This window comes from Mustela putorius, unplaced genomic scaffold (assembly GCF_011764305.1).
Source record: "Mustela putorius furo isolate JIRA1106 unplaced genomic scaffold, ASM1176430v1.1 tig00003972_pilon_pilon_pilon, whole genome shotgun sequence".
In the NCBI taxonomy this organism is placed as follows: Eukaryota; Metazoa; Chordata; class Mammalia; order Carnivora; family Mustelidae; genus Mustela; species Mustela putorius.
In genome coordinates, this window is record NW_025422115.1 from 16,124,411 (window position 1) to 16,142,290 (window position 17,880).

Sequence of the window (17,880 nt, forward strand, 5' to 3'; positions counted from 1 at the left end):
AATCTTTAAAAAAATAATTTTTTTAATGGGTAGTACAAAATTGAACTATATAAGTCATTTGGGCATACTAATAGATAATTTCCTTCCAGAGATCACAGAACAGTACAATCTATATGTGATCAATATGAACTACTGATAAAATAAAAAACAAACTTCCATGTTCCCAGGGACTGATTTTATTGTATGGCTTTCTCAGAACAGGAAAAACATCAACCTCTTAAATAAGTCAGATATTCTGACAATTTAAAAACAAGGCCAAGTCAACAGGGAAATACAAATCAAAACCACAATGAAATATCACCTCACACCAGTCAGAATGGCTAAAATTAACAAGTCAGGAAATGACAGAAGCTGGCGAGGATGTGGAGAAAGGGGAACCCTCCTACACTGTTGGTGGGAATGCAAGCTGGTGCAACCACTCTGGAAAACAGCATGGAGGTTCCTCAAAAGGTTGAAAATAGAGCTACCCTACGACCCAGCAATTGCACTACTGGGTATTTACCCTAAAGATACAAACGCAGTGATCTGAAGGGGCACGTGCACCTGAATGTTTATAGCAGCAATGTCCACAATAGCCAAACTATGGAAGAACCTAGATGTCCATCAACAGATGAATGGATAAAGAAGAAGTGGTATATATACACAATGGAATACTATGCAGCCATCAAAAGAAATGAAATCTTGCCATTTGCGACAACGTGGATGGAACTAGAGGGTATCATGCTTAACGAAATAAGTCAATCGGAGAAAGACAACTATCATATGATCTCCCTGACATGAGGAAGTAGAGATGTAACATGGGGGGTTAAGGGGGTAGGAGAAGAATGAATGAAACAAGATGGGATCTGGAGGGAGACAAACCGTAAGTGACTCTTAATCTCACATAACAGAGGGTTGCTGGGGGAGCGGGTTTGGGAGAGGGGGTGGGGTTATGGACATTGGGGAGGGTATGTGCTATGGCAAGTGCTGTGAAGTGTGAAACTTGGCGATTCACAAACCTGTACCCCTGGGGATAAAGATACATTATATGTTTATTTAAAAAAATAAATAAATAAGGCCAAGTTACTTGATACTTCTCAACTCATAAACAGTTCTGGAAAATACTCTTTGAATTCAAATTTTATTTTAACAATAAAATCGAGAATACATTTTTTACCATTTAAAAATCCAGTATTTTGTTTTGACAAACTTATCTGATTCATGAAATTCACAGTTTAATTTGAAAAGAGAAGTTTTCAGTTCTTTGTATTTTTGCCATCAGATATATCTTTCTCACCTGCTCTTTTTTATAATAAAGATACTAACTACTATTTCATAATCATTCTATTTTTGAGAGCAATTCAAAATAGAAATAAAATTCTATCTATAATGTACAACAGAATAATTTTCCTTTCAGCAAAATAATTTTGGGCCAGGACCTGTGAAGCAGTACAAATGAAGTGAGCCATAACAATTTACCCACACATAAGTGGGCCTCCCTCAACTCTTCTACCAGGGATGAAAGCAGAACTCGACACTCAACTACACAGCCTTTATCCATCCTTTGATTATAGAGAACAATGTAGGAGCAGGACTTTTAGAATATCCAGTAGAATAACCAGCTTAGAACAAGTATTAGAGAAAACAGAAATGAAACAACAGAAGAAAACTTATAAAAATTGAAAGATTATTCTCAGAAATATCTGAGTATGTATTATAGCTATAGATAAGAATGAGTTGCTTTTTAAAAAAAAAAAAAGCAAGTAAAGATTTTGCTATTATTGCCAAAGTTTTAACAATATAAAATAATCCTTATCAGAAATTATGAAATTGACATTCTTATTTTGTCATCATTTAGATATTCAGAAAGTTCTAATTCTATGGGTTCACAGTTCAATTGTTTTGCAACAAGCATAAATGAAGCTTTATAATTGTAATGGCCAATTTTTTATGTACTTACATGCAAAATCAGGTTATATATAGATATGTGATTCATTATTGAATTTTCTTTCCTTCCTTGAAGAGAAGCAATTTTAATAAATCTCAGATTATTTTTTGTTCTGATTAATCCATGGAAAGTGAAAAAATAAAATTTCATAAAATAATATGAATCATACACAGCAACCATAAGAAATTTTTAGGTTTTATGTTATTATTTTTATAGTAAATAATGTTGATATATGTTTTTACCAAAGAAATGAAAGTAACAGTAAGCTTCCTTATGAAAACTTCAGCTAGTACAGAGTAAATTTAAGAAGATAAATTTAATTTCCCCCTCTATTTGGTAGTTTTTGATTCAAAGTAACTGCTCCTTAAAAATACCTAGGAAGGGGTGCCTGGGTGGCTCAGTTAGTTAAGCATCTGCCTTTGCTCAGGACCATGATCCTAGAGCCCTGCCTTCCTGCACTGGGCTCCTTGCTCAGCAGGGAGTCTGCTTCTTCCTCTCCCCTGCTTGTGCTCTCTCCTGGTATCTCTCTCTTTCTCAAGTAAATAAATAAATCTTCAAAAAAAAAAAAATTAGGAAGACTGACAAAAGCTACTGAGGGAGGACTGGTCTAAGCAGATATTTTAATATACTATAATACCTCTATAATTAAAACAGTGTGGCTTTCACACATGAATTAGATGAACAGCTCGGTGAAATAGAATGTAAGTACATAAGGAAATTCAATTTATGATACAGTGACATCTCAAAAAAATGGGGCAAAGATAGACTTTACAGTAAGTGGTGCTGGAGCAACTTGTAATCCCTACAGAAAAAGATAAAATTAGATCCATAACTCACACTATATATATGAATAAACTACAAATGGATCATTGATACAAGTATAGAAAAATAAAGATAGAATAAAAATAAGTTTTTAAATGACAAGTATAAAAAATAAAATGTAAAAAATATGTAAAAGTAAAATAAATTTAAAAGAATAAAACATGGATGAACTCCTATATAACTTGAAACATCTCCCTGGGTAAGGGTGTTCTCAAAGAATATGTCAAAAGGAAACAGGAGACAGCTTAACAGGTCTCCCACTCATCTAGACAAACCTAGAACTAAAGACTAGGTTTGAACAAAACTAAACTAAAACTAAAACTAAGACAAACCTAGAACTAAGCATCAAAATAGATAAATCAGAACTCATTAAATAAGAACCATGACTCCATATAAACTTAAATAAATGCAAAGTTACACATATACTACTAAAGGGAAAAGGGAAAGCTCTCTCTTACATTAGAATGTCAGCTTTTAATAAAGAACACTGGGGTCAGCAAATCACCATTTTGCAACCATCAGAGTAGTAACTTAATTAGCTAAGAATTATCAACAGAAGCTAAAAGTAGTGAGTAGACTACTTCAAGAGAAACAGGACATTTACGTAGTCTCAAACTACCTTACCACAAATTACCTACTAATTACAAAGTTAATAGTTACTTTCCAGTGCAGAAACTCAGGAGATATCACCTTAGCCAAGTGATTAATGTTGACATCACTAGTAACGAAACAAAACCACTATCATGTGCCTCCTATGACCCGATGGAAAGGAAATAACATAATTTCTATAGAATCCCTCCAAAAATATATAACTGAATCTAAGCATGAAAAGATACCACACAAACCCAATAAGAAGAATAGTCTACAAATCCTCAGAAAATTTCAAAGCGAGATCCTCTTTGGTATACCCCAACCTCCTGTTTTCTATCTCCCCATCCAATCTTCTAGTCCCCAGGATTTAGGCAGTGCTCACAATGATCCTACCCATGAAAGTAAAAGGACTAAAAAGGTATTTTTTCTAGTTCAAATAATAACAACTCAAGAAATACAATCTTTTTTTCCTAAAACATTAACCTGTAACTAACTGTGGTGAATATAGTAAATTTTTTAAAACCTGTTTATTTTTATTAGAATTTAATAGAAGAAAAAATCTCAATCTCCTATAAGTTAAAAAAGAAAACTAATTTGCCAATCATAACAAACCTACCTTCGTTCCTATGTGAAACAGCAAAACTAACACTTTCATAAAACCATTTGTATATTATCTAAGAAAAAAAGGCAATAAAGGGGCACCCGTGTGGCTCAGTCAGTTGATCGTCCACCTCTTGATTTCAGCTCAAGTCATTATCTCAGGGCCATGAGATCAAGACCCATATGGGGCCTTCTCGCTCAGCACAGGGTCTACTTGAGATTCTCACTCTCCTTCTCCCTCTTTCCCTCCCCCACGCATGCATGCTTCCTCTCTCTAATAAATAAATGAATAAAATCTTTTTTAAAAAAGCAATAAAAAAGTTATTTCTTATTTCATGTATGCTAATTTGCCCAACAGTTCAAATCATAAAGTTTTGGATCTATCTACTGTTTAAGACTAAATGTACCCTCCTAAATTTAAAACAAAAATGAAACAGTTTAAAAATACATACCATCATCATCTTTGCTTTCTAGAGGAACACTCCAAGCTATCAGATTTCTTGCTGTACGACCCTCCTCTGCAACTATTCTCCTAACTTTGTCATGACTATTGGAGCGCTGGAATGATGCCTATATACAGAAAATATATATTAGATTATTAGATTAGTCAACATATAAAATATATTTGGCTGACAAATTAATTGTTTCTCACATTTTCTCACAAAGGCAACACTTAAAACTAATTTAGGATTGAAAAGGTAGTTAAAGAGAGAAAAGAAAGTTAAGTCACAGATCTTTTTATTTCTGAAAAGACTAGTTTTACAACTTTAAGAATAAACAAATTCTTTCAAGAATAAATACAATCTAAGGTTTGAACATGTGCCCTAAGAAGCACAATACTGCTTTGTACACATTTCACCACCACCACTTACACAGCAACAGGTCTGATCCCTCGGATTTCAGTCCTACACACAGGTTCATTTTAGCCTTTCTCTTATTGGTAATTTCTTTCTCTGCCAGTCAGAAACCCGGTTCTCATTACCTAAAATATATTTACTTATCTGTTCAGTTCTAATACATACATAGTTTCAGAATTGCTAACCCACAGCATTTATTAACAAGATCACAACATTTCTATACAGTTCTTATCTTTAGCATTACAGTATCCAAAGTACTGGATTTTTTTCCCCAAAATGACTTAAGTTGGTTCTTCTCATCCTCACCCCTTTCAATGTGATTACATTATTCCCTTGTAAGATGTCACTTCTTCTGTTCTGTTTTCGGTGCTCCTCACTTACTGGTTAATTTTAAGTGCTTGTTTATGGGAATATGTGAAAGAAAGCAACACATTATTCTCAAAGTAACTTACTGACAAGGAGCCTGACTTGAAGAAAAGAAAAAAGGCACTATACTCTAGTGCATGGGTCAGCAAACTTCCACAAAGGGCCAGATAACAACTTTTTATTTTAGGCTTTGCAGGTCATACAGTTTCTGTGACAACTAGTCAATCATGACTTTTTTGTGTGAAAGCAGCCAGAACTTAACTTTCACATCTTTAAAATAAATACCTGCCCCCACATTCCTTCATTCCTCTGACCTTGTCCTGGATAGCCACATGGCATCTCTAATTCATAAGTTTATGCTGAAACTCATTAATCTGTGACCACTATTCCAGCTCCACCCTATGCAAAATTCTTGAATCATCTCTATTCCCATATTTTTCAATCAAGTTAACACTATAAAATCTCCTTTTTTTGGAATAAACACATCTCCCAGTGCTTATTAGCTCTAACTTAGGTTGGCATCTATCATTTAAGTTACCAAAACATTGTTTTAAGCAAGAAGTATAACTATTCCTTATAGGCCAGATGAACAAGTTTAAATAGGTGGCCTACTTTTCAGCTCTTTTTCAGACAATTTCAGATAATTATGCAATCACATAAAATCTATAAAATTCATTATTCTATACATTATTCTCTAATTCAAGAGTCCTCATAAAGTGATAATTCTCTAGGAACTAAAGTGATCAAAAGATAGCAATGTTATAATAATGCTAGAACAGAAAACTTGAAATCTAATATTCTTCTATAAATGTTTCAATTCTACCATAAATTTTGCAAAGTCAGTTCTTTTTTTAAAGATTTTTATTTGAGAGAGAGAGAGCGAGCATGAGCATGCACATGTACAAGCCAGGGGGTGGGGTCCAGAGGGAGAAGCAGAGTCCCTGCTGGGCAGGGAGCCCCACATGGGGCTCCATCCCAGGCCCTTAAGATCATGACCTGAGCTGAAAGGCAGACATCTAACCAACTGAGCCATCCAGGCACCCAAAAGTTAGTTCTTTTGTATTCAATACACATACACAAATTCAAAGAAAAATATATCACCAACTCAAAACTTTAATTCTTAATTCTAATACTTCACATGCAAAAACATTGTAACATTCACCTTACTACAATATCTGACTGAAAACCATTTTTCCATAAAATCACAGGTGCATTCTGTAATATATTCTAACTGAACTCTTTTCAATAAACTGACAAATACTAGTCATTTTTAATAACCCTGTTGTTATAAAGATGTCAGCAGTAACTTAAATACAATAGTTTAAGCATTTTAATCTAATGACTCTGAGATACTTCATAACATTACAGATACCTACTTCAAACAGAATTTTTATCTAGGTTCTTCCAAGAGACTTAAACAAAATACATTATTTGCATCCCAAAGTCACAGTGTGCCACCTAGTGCCATAAGGAGATTTTGCAGATGCTTGTTCAAATACTAAATGTTTCAATAAAAAGCATAACCATCAGTCTTAAGTTAAAGTTTTTATGTTTAACACTTAAAGAATTATTTGAGATTTAAGTGCATAATTTCTGAGACTTGTTCCTAGATTGGGAAAAAAAATTTTTTTTGACCTATCTGCTAAGGCTAAGAAAATCTAAATAATTTCTACTTTAAGCAACTTCGTTCATAATCCCAAACTGGTTTCAAGCACTATTTATTAAATTTTTATGTTTGCACCCCCATTAAAATTACTGCTTCTCACAGTTCTTCAAAATACACCTATAATACTACTTGCTCATAAAACTAATTTCCCTTCTTTTTTAAAATGATTTTTCAACTTTCTAAATAACTAAGCAAAAATTCTTTCTTTTAAATTCTCACTAAAAAAGCTCCTCATATTTTTAAGCAGTTCAAAGACAAGATTACCAGTCACTGAACACCAGGAGTACATTAAAATTCTAAGAGTGGGAGCACATATACATACTTTTAACAAACCACAAACTTACCTGAGAAACTGAGTAACTGGGACAATTTCCCTAACATAGGATGTGGAGTGGAATTCTGTACAGTAACCTACAGATCTTACTGATGTTTCACATCTTTCTAAAGGTAAAATCAAGTCCTAGATGAACTAAGGCTGTCCAGACTATCACAGGGGACAAAAATAAACTTCAACCTTGTATGGGCTGCTCTGTTTTGAGATCTGTTAGAACAGATACCGAATCTTACTAATTCTATGTCCTAAATATATTCTGAAACTGTAAATCCACTAATCTGAGCCATCATCATGTCAAACATATATTATTATAACAGCTTCTGTGACAGACAATAATATGTTCACCAAAACCACTCCATTTTTGTCCTGCTACAAAGCTAGATAATACTTACTGGGCTCTTGAAGCTAGATGGCTATATGACTAAATTCTGCACACTAAAATATAGGCAAAAATAAGATAAGCCATTTCCAGGCCTGGCTTATAAAGAAAATCTCATGCATCATCATTTATAGTCTATCTTTTCTCCCACTTACTGGCCAGATGCAGATGATCCAAACACAGAACTCTCTAGAAAATGAGTAAAAAACAAAACAAAACAAAAAAAGAGTTGGTTCCTGAATTACAATGTGAAAGGCTGAATACTGAATACCTGCACTGAACTATTATATGAATAATAAACTTCCCTTCTGGGGCACCTGGGTGGCTCAGTGGGTTAAGCCTCTGCCTTCAGCTCAGGTCATGATCCCAGGGTCCTGGGATCAAGCCCCGCATCTCTGCTCGGCAGGGAGCCTGCTTCTCCCCTCTCTCTGCCTGCCTTTCTGCGTACTTGTGATCTCTGTCTGTTAAATAAATAAATAAAATATTTTTTAAAATAATAAAAAATAAAAAAATAAACTTCCTTTCTGCTTATAAAGGGCTAGGTAATTCAGACCAACCATGCACTTGAGAAAAACTGTAAGAGCTAAAGAAAATATGTTTTAAAAATCTGTTTAAAGCACCAGAAAAAAGTGAAGGAAGCAAGCAATTATACAGCAAGATCAGGGAACATAAGATATTTAAAGAGGTGAGTCCAGCAATCAGGGCTGCCTTTGCCCCAGAGGCACCTGGCAATTCCAACGGATACAGCCAAAACAGAAAAATTGGCAGGGTTTGATAGACTTGCAAAAGTACAGAAACTAAATCTGTCCAGGGCCACCCAGGCATTAGGTTGAAACCTGGAAGTTTCACCCCAAGAATAAGGGTAAACTAGAAATAGATAAGCCCTCACAAAAAAACAGAGCCAATTTTGAATCATTTCAATATCTGGCAGGATTAAACTATGACTGCCAGTGTTCCTAGCCATTGTCACCCCCCACTCATGCTCTCTCTCTCTCTCAAGTAAATTAAAAAATAAAATCCTTTTTTAAAAAAAGAAGTCAGGTAGAGAAAGACAAATACCATATGATTTCATCATATTTGGAATTTAAGAAATAAAACAAATGGACAAAAACAAAAGAAACAAACTGACTAATATATGGAATTGCTGAATCACTATACTATACACCTGGAACTAATATAATGCTATATAATAACTATGTTGGAATTAAACTAAATTTAAAAAAAGAATGGTAGCTTTATTAATATTGAACAAAGCAGACTTTAAAGCAAGGATTACTGCTAGAGATAGAATGATATTTCATAAGTGTAAAAGGTTCATCAACCAGTGAATTATAATAATTCTAAATGTGCATCTAATAACATCTAAAGAAAAACTGAAATAGGAAAAAAGCATCATGGAAGATTTAACATACCTCTTTAAGAAGCTAGCAGAATAAGTAGACAAAAACAGTTAAGTAACAATACAGAAGACTTGAACAACATAATTAACAAACTTGACATATTTGACATATCCAGAACCCAACATTCAACACTGGTAGAATATACATTCTTTTCAAGTGTATGCTATTTTCCAGACTGTCGATACCATGGGTCATAAAGCAGGCCTCACTAAATTTCAAAGAATAGAAAGTAACAAAGAGAGATAACCAGAAAAATCCTTGTATGTTTGAAAATTAAGCATTACATTTCTAAATAACTTACAGATCAAAGAAGTCACATCGGAAATTTTAAAATATTTTCAATTGAATCATATTAAAAATATGACACATCAGTACTTATACAGCAGCCAAAGCTATCCTTAAAGGAAAATGTAAAGCCATAAAAATGACATAATGACAAAAAGCTAAAAATCAATGATCAGAGTCTCTATTTCAAGAAGCTAGAAAGAATAGCATATTAATTAAAAAAAAAAAACAAGACAAACATATGATAGTGAAAAACTAATAACAAAACCTAAAATGGGTTATTTGAAAACATTAACAAAAGAATAACCAATATGAGGAATAAAAAAGGAACACCACTATAGATTCTAAAACCTCCAGGCTTTACAAAGATAAAAGGATATTATAACTAACATATCAACTTATAATATTTGATATTGAAATACTGATACTGAAATATTGTTGACTTAAAAAGTATAATCTACCGAATCTTGACATAAAAAGAATCTGAACATCTACTAAAGAAACTGAATCCCACAAAAAGAAAATTCAGAACCAGATGGGTTTCATGGATGAATTCTCCAAAACCGCAGGAGCAAAAAATTACACTAAATTCTTCTAGAAAATAAAAGGAACACAACTCATTTTATGAGACCTACATAACCCTAATATCAGAACCGAAGAGGATAAACAAGCAAAGTTAACCACCAGTTCAAACTATTTCAGGAGTAAAGATGTGAAAATAACAAAACAAACACACATTTGTAAATCAAATCCAGGTAAGATATCACAAGTTGAGTTTATTTCAAATGCAAGGCTGGTTTAACATTTTTAAGTCAGTTAATGTAATTTACCAAATGAGCAGAATAAAGGAATAAAGCCTTATGCTTATCTCAACAGATGAAAAAAAGCATGTGATAAAAATTTCACAAACTACAACAAATACCATATTTAATGACATAATGTTGAAAGAGACAAGGATGCCCACCATCACCACTTTCATTCAACACTGTACTGAAGTGAAGGCCCTAACCTGCACAATTAGTGAGAAAAACAAGGAACCAGTGAAAGCACAAAATGAGCCTGTCTCAGTTTGTTACATCAGTAAGTACAGAAATGCTCAAAGAATAATAGGGACATACCACAAGAGCCAGGTTGAAGGAGCTTCCACCGGCTAACTCTGGGACAATTTGAGCATCAAATTAATATCAGTAACAGATTACAACACCAAATAAAATTTTAAAATCCAAGAATCTAGATACACAGACAGTTGGGGAGAATGTAAATGTTTTCCTCACAGAACTTTAATAAATGTTACCATCAATGAGTGCTAAAATTAGCAGGTGAATGTTTGATGAGGTACTGCGTACATACACAGCCTCAAAGTCTATCTCAACAAACTCTTATTAATTTCAAAAGAGAAAACACAAACTTTAAAAAGATAAACCAATACTCTATATTAACCAAGTGATCAAAGATAACATGACCTAAAACAGAACAAAATGACCACAACCAATCATGTGATACTCTGCCAAAAAATACAAAATCCAACTCCACAGGCACCTGGATGGCTCAGTTAGCCTACTCTTGATCTCAGCTCAGGGCTTGATCTCAGGGTTGTGAGTTCAAACCCCATGTTGGGCTCCTCACTGGGTATGGAGCCTACTTAAAAAAAAAAAAAAAGTCTGACTCTAACCAATTAGGGATCACAAAGAGAAACTTAACATAATGGCAACAAAACAGATGGCTGAAAAGCAATCAAATCCTTGGTGACACTGTTGAGCACAAGCTACTGAAAGCACACTAACATAGTGTTCCTTCTAGCCCAACTAAAACCTACTGGTCTTTCAAGTCTCAACTTAAAAAGTAACTCTCTCAGGGGCACCTTGGTGGCTCAGTGGGTTAAGCCGCTGCCTTCGGCTCAGGTCATGATCTCAGGATCCTGGGATCGAGTCCTGCATCGGGCTCTCTGCTCAGCAGGGAGCCTGCTTCCCTCTCTCTTTCTGCCTGCTTCTCTGTCAAATAAATAAATAAAATCTTAAAAAAAAAAAAAAGTAACTCTCTCAGAATGAAGTCTTTTTAAACCCCAGACTTAGCCAGGATCACTTTTATATGCTCAAACCAATCTGTACTCTTTTGCAGTACATCTCACAATTACATTTTAAATCCTTTAATTAGATATTTACCATCTATCTTCCCCCATGAACGACGAATAATTGACATGATAAAGAAATCATGAATAACTAAAGTAAGTATGTCATGAATAAATGAACAACATCATTGGGAAATGAGGTATTCAACATAAATCCATAACTAATGTCTGCCCTGCTAAGCACAAATTTTTTCCATTTTACCATTTTGGATAAAAATTTCTGAATCACACTTCCCTGACTTTTAAACAGAAGCTACTAAAGGAATTTCCTCTTTTCTTGGTACTTTTAGGTTATCACTATGAACAACTTTTGTATGATATTATAATATGCCCTCAGGAGCCGTAGAAGTACAGAGGATGGTACCTGTAAGATAAATGGGCCCAGACCAAAGTGCTTTTTAGACCTTTTAATTACTTTACTTCCCGATGATTGGGCAGAACACAAAAGCTTAATTTTCAATTATTTTCTCTTCTGATCCAGGCATCAGCTTTCAATTCTTACTTATTAGAATTATGGGAATGTTACTACTATGGTTCTGAATATGAAGTTCAAGAATTCTACAAGCACAGTGAATATACTTTCACTGTATGTTATGGACGATCACAGGCATTTTTAAATTACTCTTGGGTTTTTGGCCACCTTCCTTAAAGTCACGGTTGGCAGACTAGCAGTGCTTTACTACATTTTGCCCATTAGAGTTGTTTAAAAACAAGACAAATCGGGACCCCTGGGTGGCTCAGTTGGTTAAGCAGCTGCCTTCGGCTCAGGTCATGATCCCAGCGTCCTGGGATCGAGTCCCACATCGGGCTCCTTTTCAGCAGGGAGCCTGCTTCTCCCTCTGCCTCTGCCTGCCATTCTGTCTGCCTGTGCTCGCTCTCTCCCCCTCTCTCTCTGATAAATAAATAAAATCTTAAAAAAAAAAAAAAAGACAAATCAGTAGGAAATACTATGAAGCAGTAAAAGAAAATGAAGAGCTCTGATGCTATAGGATATGCTGCAAAGATACTAAATGAAAAAGAGATGTAAGGAAAGGAGGACAAAAAAACCTAAGGTTAGTGTTTAAGGTAGATCGATCACTTACCATCATTCTTTAATTCCCTTGTATGCCAAGAAGTTCATTTAGCACATAAACCCCTGGGGTGTGACTCCTACAATAAAAAAAAAAAATATATATATATATACTCTTAGTCATAACATTGTCAAAAATGTTTGTACTTAAAAAGATCAATTCTCATCACCACAAGTTTGTCATCATATTAAACAACAACAACAAAAAATTGCTCCTTTATACTGCCTATTTGGATATAATATAGCAAATTTTAAATATTCTATACTGAATAATACCTTAATGCTCTCACTCCCAAAATTTTTTAAGTTAAACAGAAGAAAAACACTGTTAATTACATGAATAGTCTGTGAGATCTCAATGCAGATTTTTTTTTACTACCATCTATATAGTGCACACAACACACATACAGTATATCCTTCACAAATACATGCTTAATTGAAACAAGTTTCATAAAGTAATGTTTATCCCTATTGTGTGAGATGCATTCTGATATATCTTTGTTTTTCAAATGCTGCTTTCATTAAATTGATTTAAGACCCACTAATGAATGACTACTAGTATACAAAACATTGTAACCTCTTTTTAGGAACTTTCGAAAACTGATATTTTATCAGAATTTTTAATTACTATTACAAAATCCTCCACATAGAACAGATCTTACTTTTAAGGATATCAACATAAGGTAGCCAAACCTTTACTCAAAGAAACCATGCAGAAACCTAGATATAACACAAAGGGCCAGAGATATTGCTATAAAGAATGGCCTGACCCTATAATGAATGAAGAAAAGCAGCAGTTGAACCTAGGTGCTTCTAGGATGAGAGCCTAGCGAATTTCCATTGCTAAGTGAATTTAATCCTTTTAAAATGCAGCACCTCAAATGAAAACACGTCTACATAAAAACTTATTTCCAAGTATTCATAGCAGCATTATACATAATGGCCCAAAGTGGAAACAACCCAAATCTCCCCCAAATGATGGATAATTAAAATCTGGTATATCCATACAATGGATTATTATTGGGCCATAAAAAGTAATAAGGTACTTATACATGATACAACATGGAGGCACCTTAAAAACATTATGCTAAAAAAAAAAAAAAAAAAGATTATGCTAAGCTAAGTGAAAGAAGCCAGTCACAAAAGACAGTATATTGTATAATTTATAGGTAATGCCCAGAATAGGCAAATCCATAGAGTCAGAAAATAGATTATTGGCTGACTAGGGTTAGGGACTTGGAGAAAAATAGGACTGACTACTAACGAGGATAGAGATTCTTTGGGGGATGACAAAATGTTCTAAAATTCATTATGGTGATGGCTGCACAACTCTGTAAATATGCTAAAAACCTTTTTTTTAAATGTCTGAATTGTAGGCACCTGGGTGGCTCAGTCAGCTAAGTGTCTGCCTTGGGCACAAGTCATGATTCTAGTCCTCGGATTGAGCCCCATGTCGGGCTCCCTGCTCAGCGGGGAGCTTGCTTCTCCCTCCCCCTCTCCAGCTCCCCCTACTTGTGCTCATGTGCGCTCGCTCTCTATCCCCCTACCTCCCTCTGTCAAATGAATAAATGAATAAATAAATAAATAAATCTAAAAAAATTTTAATGGCAAAAGTGTATGGTGTATGAACTATATCTCAATTAACTTGTTTTTACATGCAGTGCCTCTATTCACAACTCTCCAATTCCTCTCCATCTTGGAGTAAAAGCCAAATCCTCACAGTAGCCTACCATACTCATACCTCTCTAACCACACCTCAACTCCTCTCCTCTTTGAATTTCATTCTACTCCAGCCGCACTGGCTTCTTTATGTTCCCCAAAATGCCAGACACACACCTGCCTCAGGGCTTTATGCTTATTGGATCCTTATTTGCAACACTCAAGATTTACTCCCTTTGCTCACATGTCACTTCCTCCGTGAGGCCTTCTCAAACACTCTATTATTGCAACCCATTCAAGGGTGCCTGGCTGGGTCAGTCAGCAGAGCATGCAACTCTTGATCTCAGGGTTGTTGAGTTTGAACCCCAGGTTGGGTGTAAAGATTACATTAAAAAGTTAAAATGGGGGAAGGAATCAAGATGGCAGAGGAGTAGCAAGCTGAGATGACATCAGGTAGCAGGAGTTCAGCTAGATAGTTAGCAAACTGTTTCGAACACCTACAAATCCAATGGGAGATCAAAGAGAAGGAGAAGAGCAATTCTAGAAACAGGAAATCGACCACTTTCTGAAAGGTAGGACCTGCGGAGAAGTGAATCCAAAGCATCTGGAAGATAGACTGCAGGGTGAGGGGCCAGCTCCAGTCAAGCAGCAGAGCAACAGACCACAAAATCAGAACTTTTAGCAGTCTGCTCCACTGAGGGACATCACTCCAGAGGCTAAGCGGGGGTGGAGTCCTCGCAGGGACAGCGTGGTCTCAGGTCCCGCGGGGTCACAGAAGGATCGGGGTGTCTGAGGGTAGCAGAGCTCACAGGTATTAGAGCAGGGAAGCCGGCTACAGAGACGGAGCCAAAGAGTGAGCTCTCAGCTCAGAGTTACCTTAAACTGTGATCTGCAGCACAACCAGACCATTGCTCTTTGAGCAGGAACCCCACAAGTGGCAGACCTGGGGAGAGCCACCAGAAGAGCAGAGCGACAGGAATCTGCTGGGTTTGGAGATTCCAAACAGGGCTGTGTTCCAGAGACAGAAACGCTTGGTCACAGGCCGACTGAGCTGGGAGCACGGCCAGAGACCAGGGAGACGGGAGTGATTGATCGCTTTTCTCTGACGGTACACTGAGGAGTGGGGCCAGAGATTGGGAGGCCGCCATTTTCCTTCCAATCCTCCAGAGCTCTACAGAAAGCGTTCAAGGGAATAAAAATTCCCGAGAGCAAACCGAGCAGATTACTTAGCCCAGCCCCTGGCAAAGGCAGTGCAATTCCACCTCAGGCGAAAACACTTGAGAATCACTACAACAGGCCCTCCCCAGAAGATCAGCAAGAAATCCAGCCAAGACCAAGCTCACTGATCAAGGAGAACAGCAGAATTCCAGAGGAGGGGAAAGCAAAGCATGGAATTCATGGCTTTCTCCCCATGATTCTTTAGTCTTGCAAATTATTTTTTTTAATTTTATTTTTTTCTTATTCTAATTTTTTTAGCTTTTACTCTTTCCTCTTTTAACATTTTTTAACTAGCTTTTCTTAACAATACCTTTCTTTTAAAAAATTTTGAACTTTTATTATTATAGTCCTATTTTATCATTCATTGAATCTAACTTTATCTTTTGTATACACATGGGGTTTTTTCTTCTAAAAATTTTTGGGACACAACTTCTTCTAATAGATCAAAATATACCCTAAATCTAGCACAGGGTTTGTTCTAGTCTCCAGCCTTAGCAAATTTTCTCCACTTTCTTTTTCTTTCTTGTCCCAACCAACTTATCAACTCCTTTTTAGAATTTTTTAAAAATTTTCATCTTTACAGTTATACTCCATCCCTTCATCATGTTTACCCTTATTTGTGTGTGTGTGTGTGTGTGTGTATGTTTCTTTCTTTAAAATTCTGGGAGGTAGTTTCCTCTAAAAGACCAAAATACTCCCAAAATCAAGTGGGTGGCTCTGTTCTATTCACCAGTCATATATATATATATATATATATATATATATATATATATATATACATACATACACACACACACCTTTTTTTTTTAACTTATTTTTACACCCTTTCTTCTCCCCATGATTTGGGGTCTCTTCTGATTTGGTTAATGCACATTTTTCTGGGGCCTTTGCCACCCTTTTAGTATTTTATTCTCTTGTTCATATATTCTTATCTGGATAAAATGACAAGATAGAAAAACTCAACACAAAAAAGAAGAACAAGAGGCAGTACCGAAGGCTAGGGACCTAATTAATATGGACATTGGTAATATGTCAGATCTAGAGTTCAGAATGATGATTCTCAAGGCGCTAGCTGGGCTCAAAAAAGGCATGGAAGATATTAGAGAAAACCTTTCCAGAGAAATAAAAGCCCTTTCTGGAGAAATAAAAGAACTAAAATCTAGCCAAGCTGAAATTTAAAAAGCTACTAATGAGGTGCAATCAAAAATGGAGGCTCTTACTGCTAGGATATATGAGGCAGAAGAGAGAAATAATGATATAGAAGACAAAATGGTGGAGAACAAAGAAGCTGAGCAAAAGAGAGGCAAACAACTACTGGATCACAAGGGAGAATTAGAGAGAGAAGTGATACCGTAAGATGAAACGATATTAGAATAATTGGGATTCTAGAAGAAGAAAGAGAGAAGGGAGCAGATGGTATACTGGAGCAAATTATTGTAGAGAATTTCCCTAATATGGCAAAGGGAACAAGCATCAAAATCCAGGAGGTGCCGAAAATCCTCCTCAAAATCAACAAGAATAGGTCCACACTCTGTCTTCTAACAGTAAAACTTACAATTCTTAGTGACAAAGAGAAAATCCTGAAAGCAACCTAGGACAAGAAGTCGGTAACATACAATGGTAAAAATATTAGATTGGCAGCAGACTTATCCACAGAGACCTGGGAGGCCAGAAAGAACTGGCATAATATATTCAGAGCACTAAACGAGAAAAACATGCAGCCGAGAATACTATATCCAGCGAGGTTAACACTGAAAATAGGAGATATAAAAAGCTTTCAGGACAAACAAAAACTAAAAGAGTTTGTAAACACCAAACCAGCTCTTTAGGAAATATTGAAAGAGGTCCTCTAAGCAAAGAGAGAGCCTAAAAGTAGTAGACCAGGAAGGAACAGGGACAATATACAGCAACAGTCACCTTACAGGCAATACAATGGCACTAAATTTATACCTTTCAGTATTTACCCTGAATGTAAATGGACTAAACGCCTCAGTCAAGACACAGGGTATCAGAATAGATTAAAAAAAAAAAAAAAAAAAGACTCATCAACTTGTTGTCTTCAAGAAACTCATTTTAGACCCAAAGACACCTCCAGATTTAAAGTGATGGGGGGGGAAGCAATTTACCATGCTAATGCACAGCACATCAAAAGAAAGCTTGGGGCGGGGGTTGGGGGGCAATCCTTACATCAGATCAATTAGATCTTAAGCCAAAGACAATAAGAGATGAGGAAGGACACTATATCATACTAAAGGGTCTGTCCAACAAGAAGACTAACAATTTTAAATATCTATGCCCCTAACATGGGAACAGCCAACTACATAAACCAATTAATAACAAAATCAAAGAAACACATCAACAATTATACAATAATAGTAGGGGACTTTAAAACCCCTCTCACTGAAATGGACAAATCATCCAAGCAAAAGATCAACAAGGAAATAAAGACCTTAAATGACACACTGGACCAGACGGACATCAAAGATATATTCAGGGCACCTGGGTGGCTCAGTGGGTTAAGCCGCTGCCTTCGGCTCAGGTCATGATCTCAGGGTCCTGGGATCGAGTCCCACATCAGG

The 17,880-nt window shown here is 35.8% G+C and overlaps 1 protein-coding gene across 3 annotated transcripts in view; it reads right to left on the reverse strand.

Moving 5' to 3' along the window:
- Positions 1-17,880, reverse strand: part of SCAPER (S-phase cyclin A associated protein in the ER) — a 508,924-nt gene that overhangs the window by 479,917 nt on the left and 11,127 nt on the right. For all 3 annotated transcript variants that reach the window (XM_013059415.2, XM_013059414.2, XM_013059413.2), the window contains exons 2-3: positions 12,438-12,504; positions 4,393-4,510 (exon numbers count right to left, since the gene is read on the reverse strand). In XM_013059415.2, the coding sequence (XP_012914869.1) occupies positions 4,393-4,510; positions 12,438-12,443 (124 nt within the window). In that variant the 5' untranslated portion in view covers positions 12,444-12,504. The remainder of the gene's footprint in view (positions 1-4,392; positions 4,511-12,437; positions 12,505-17,880) is intronic.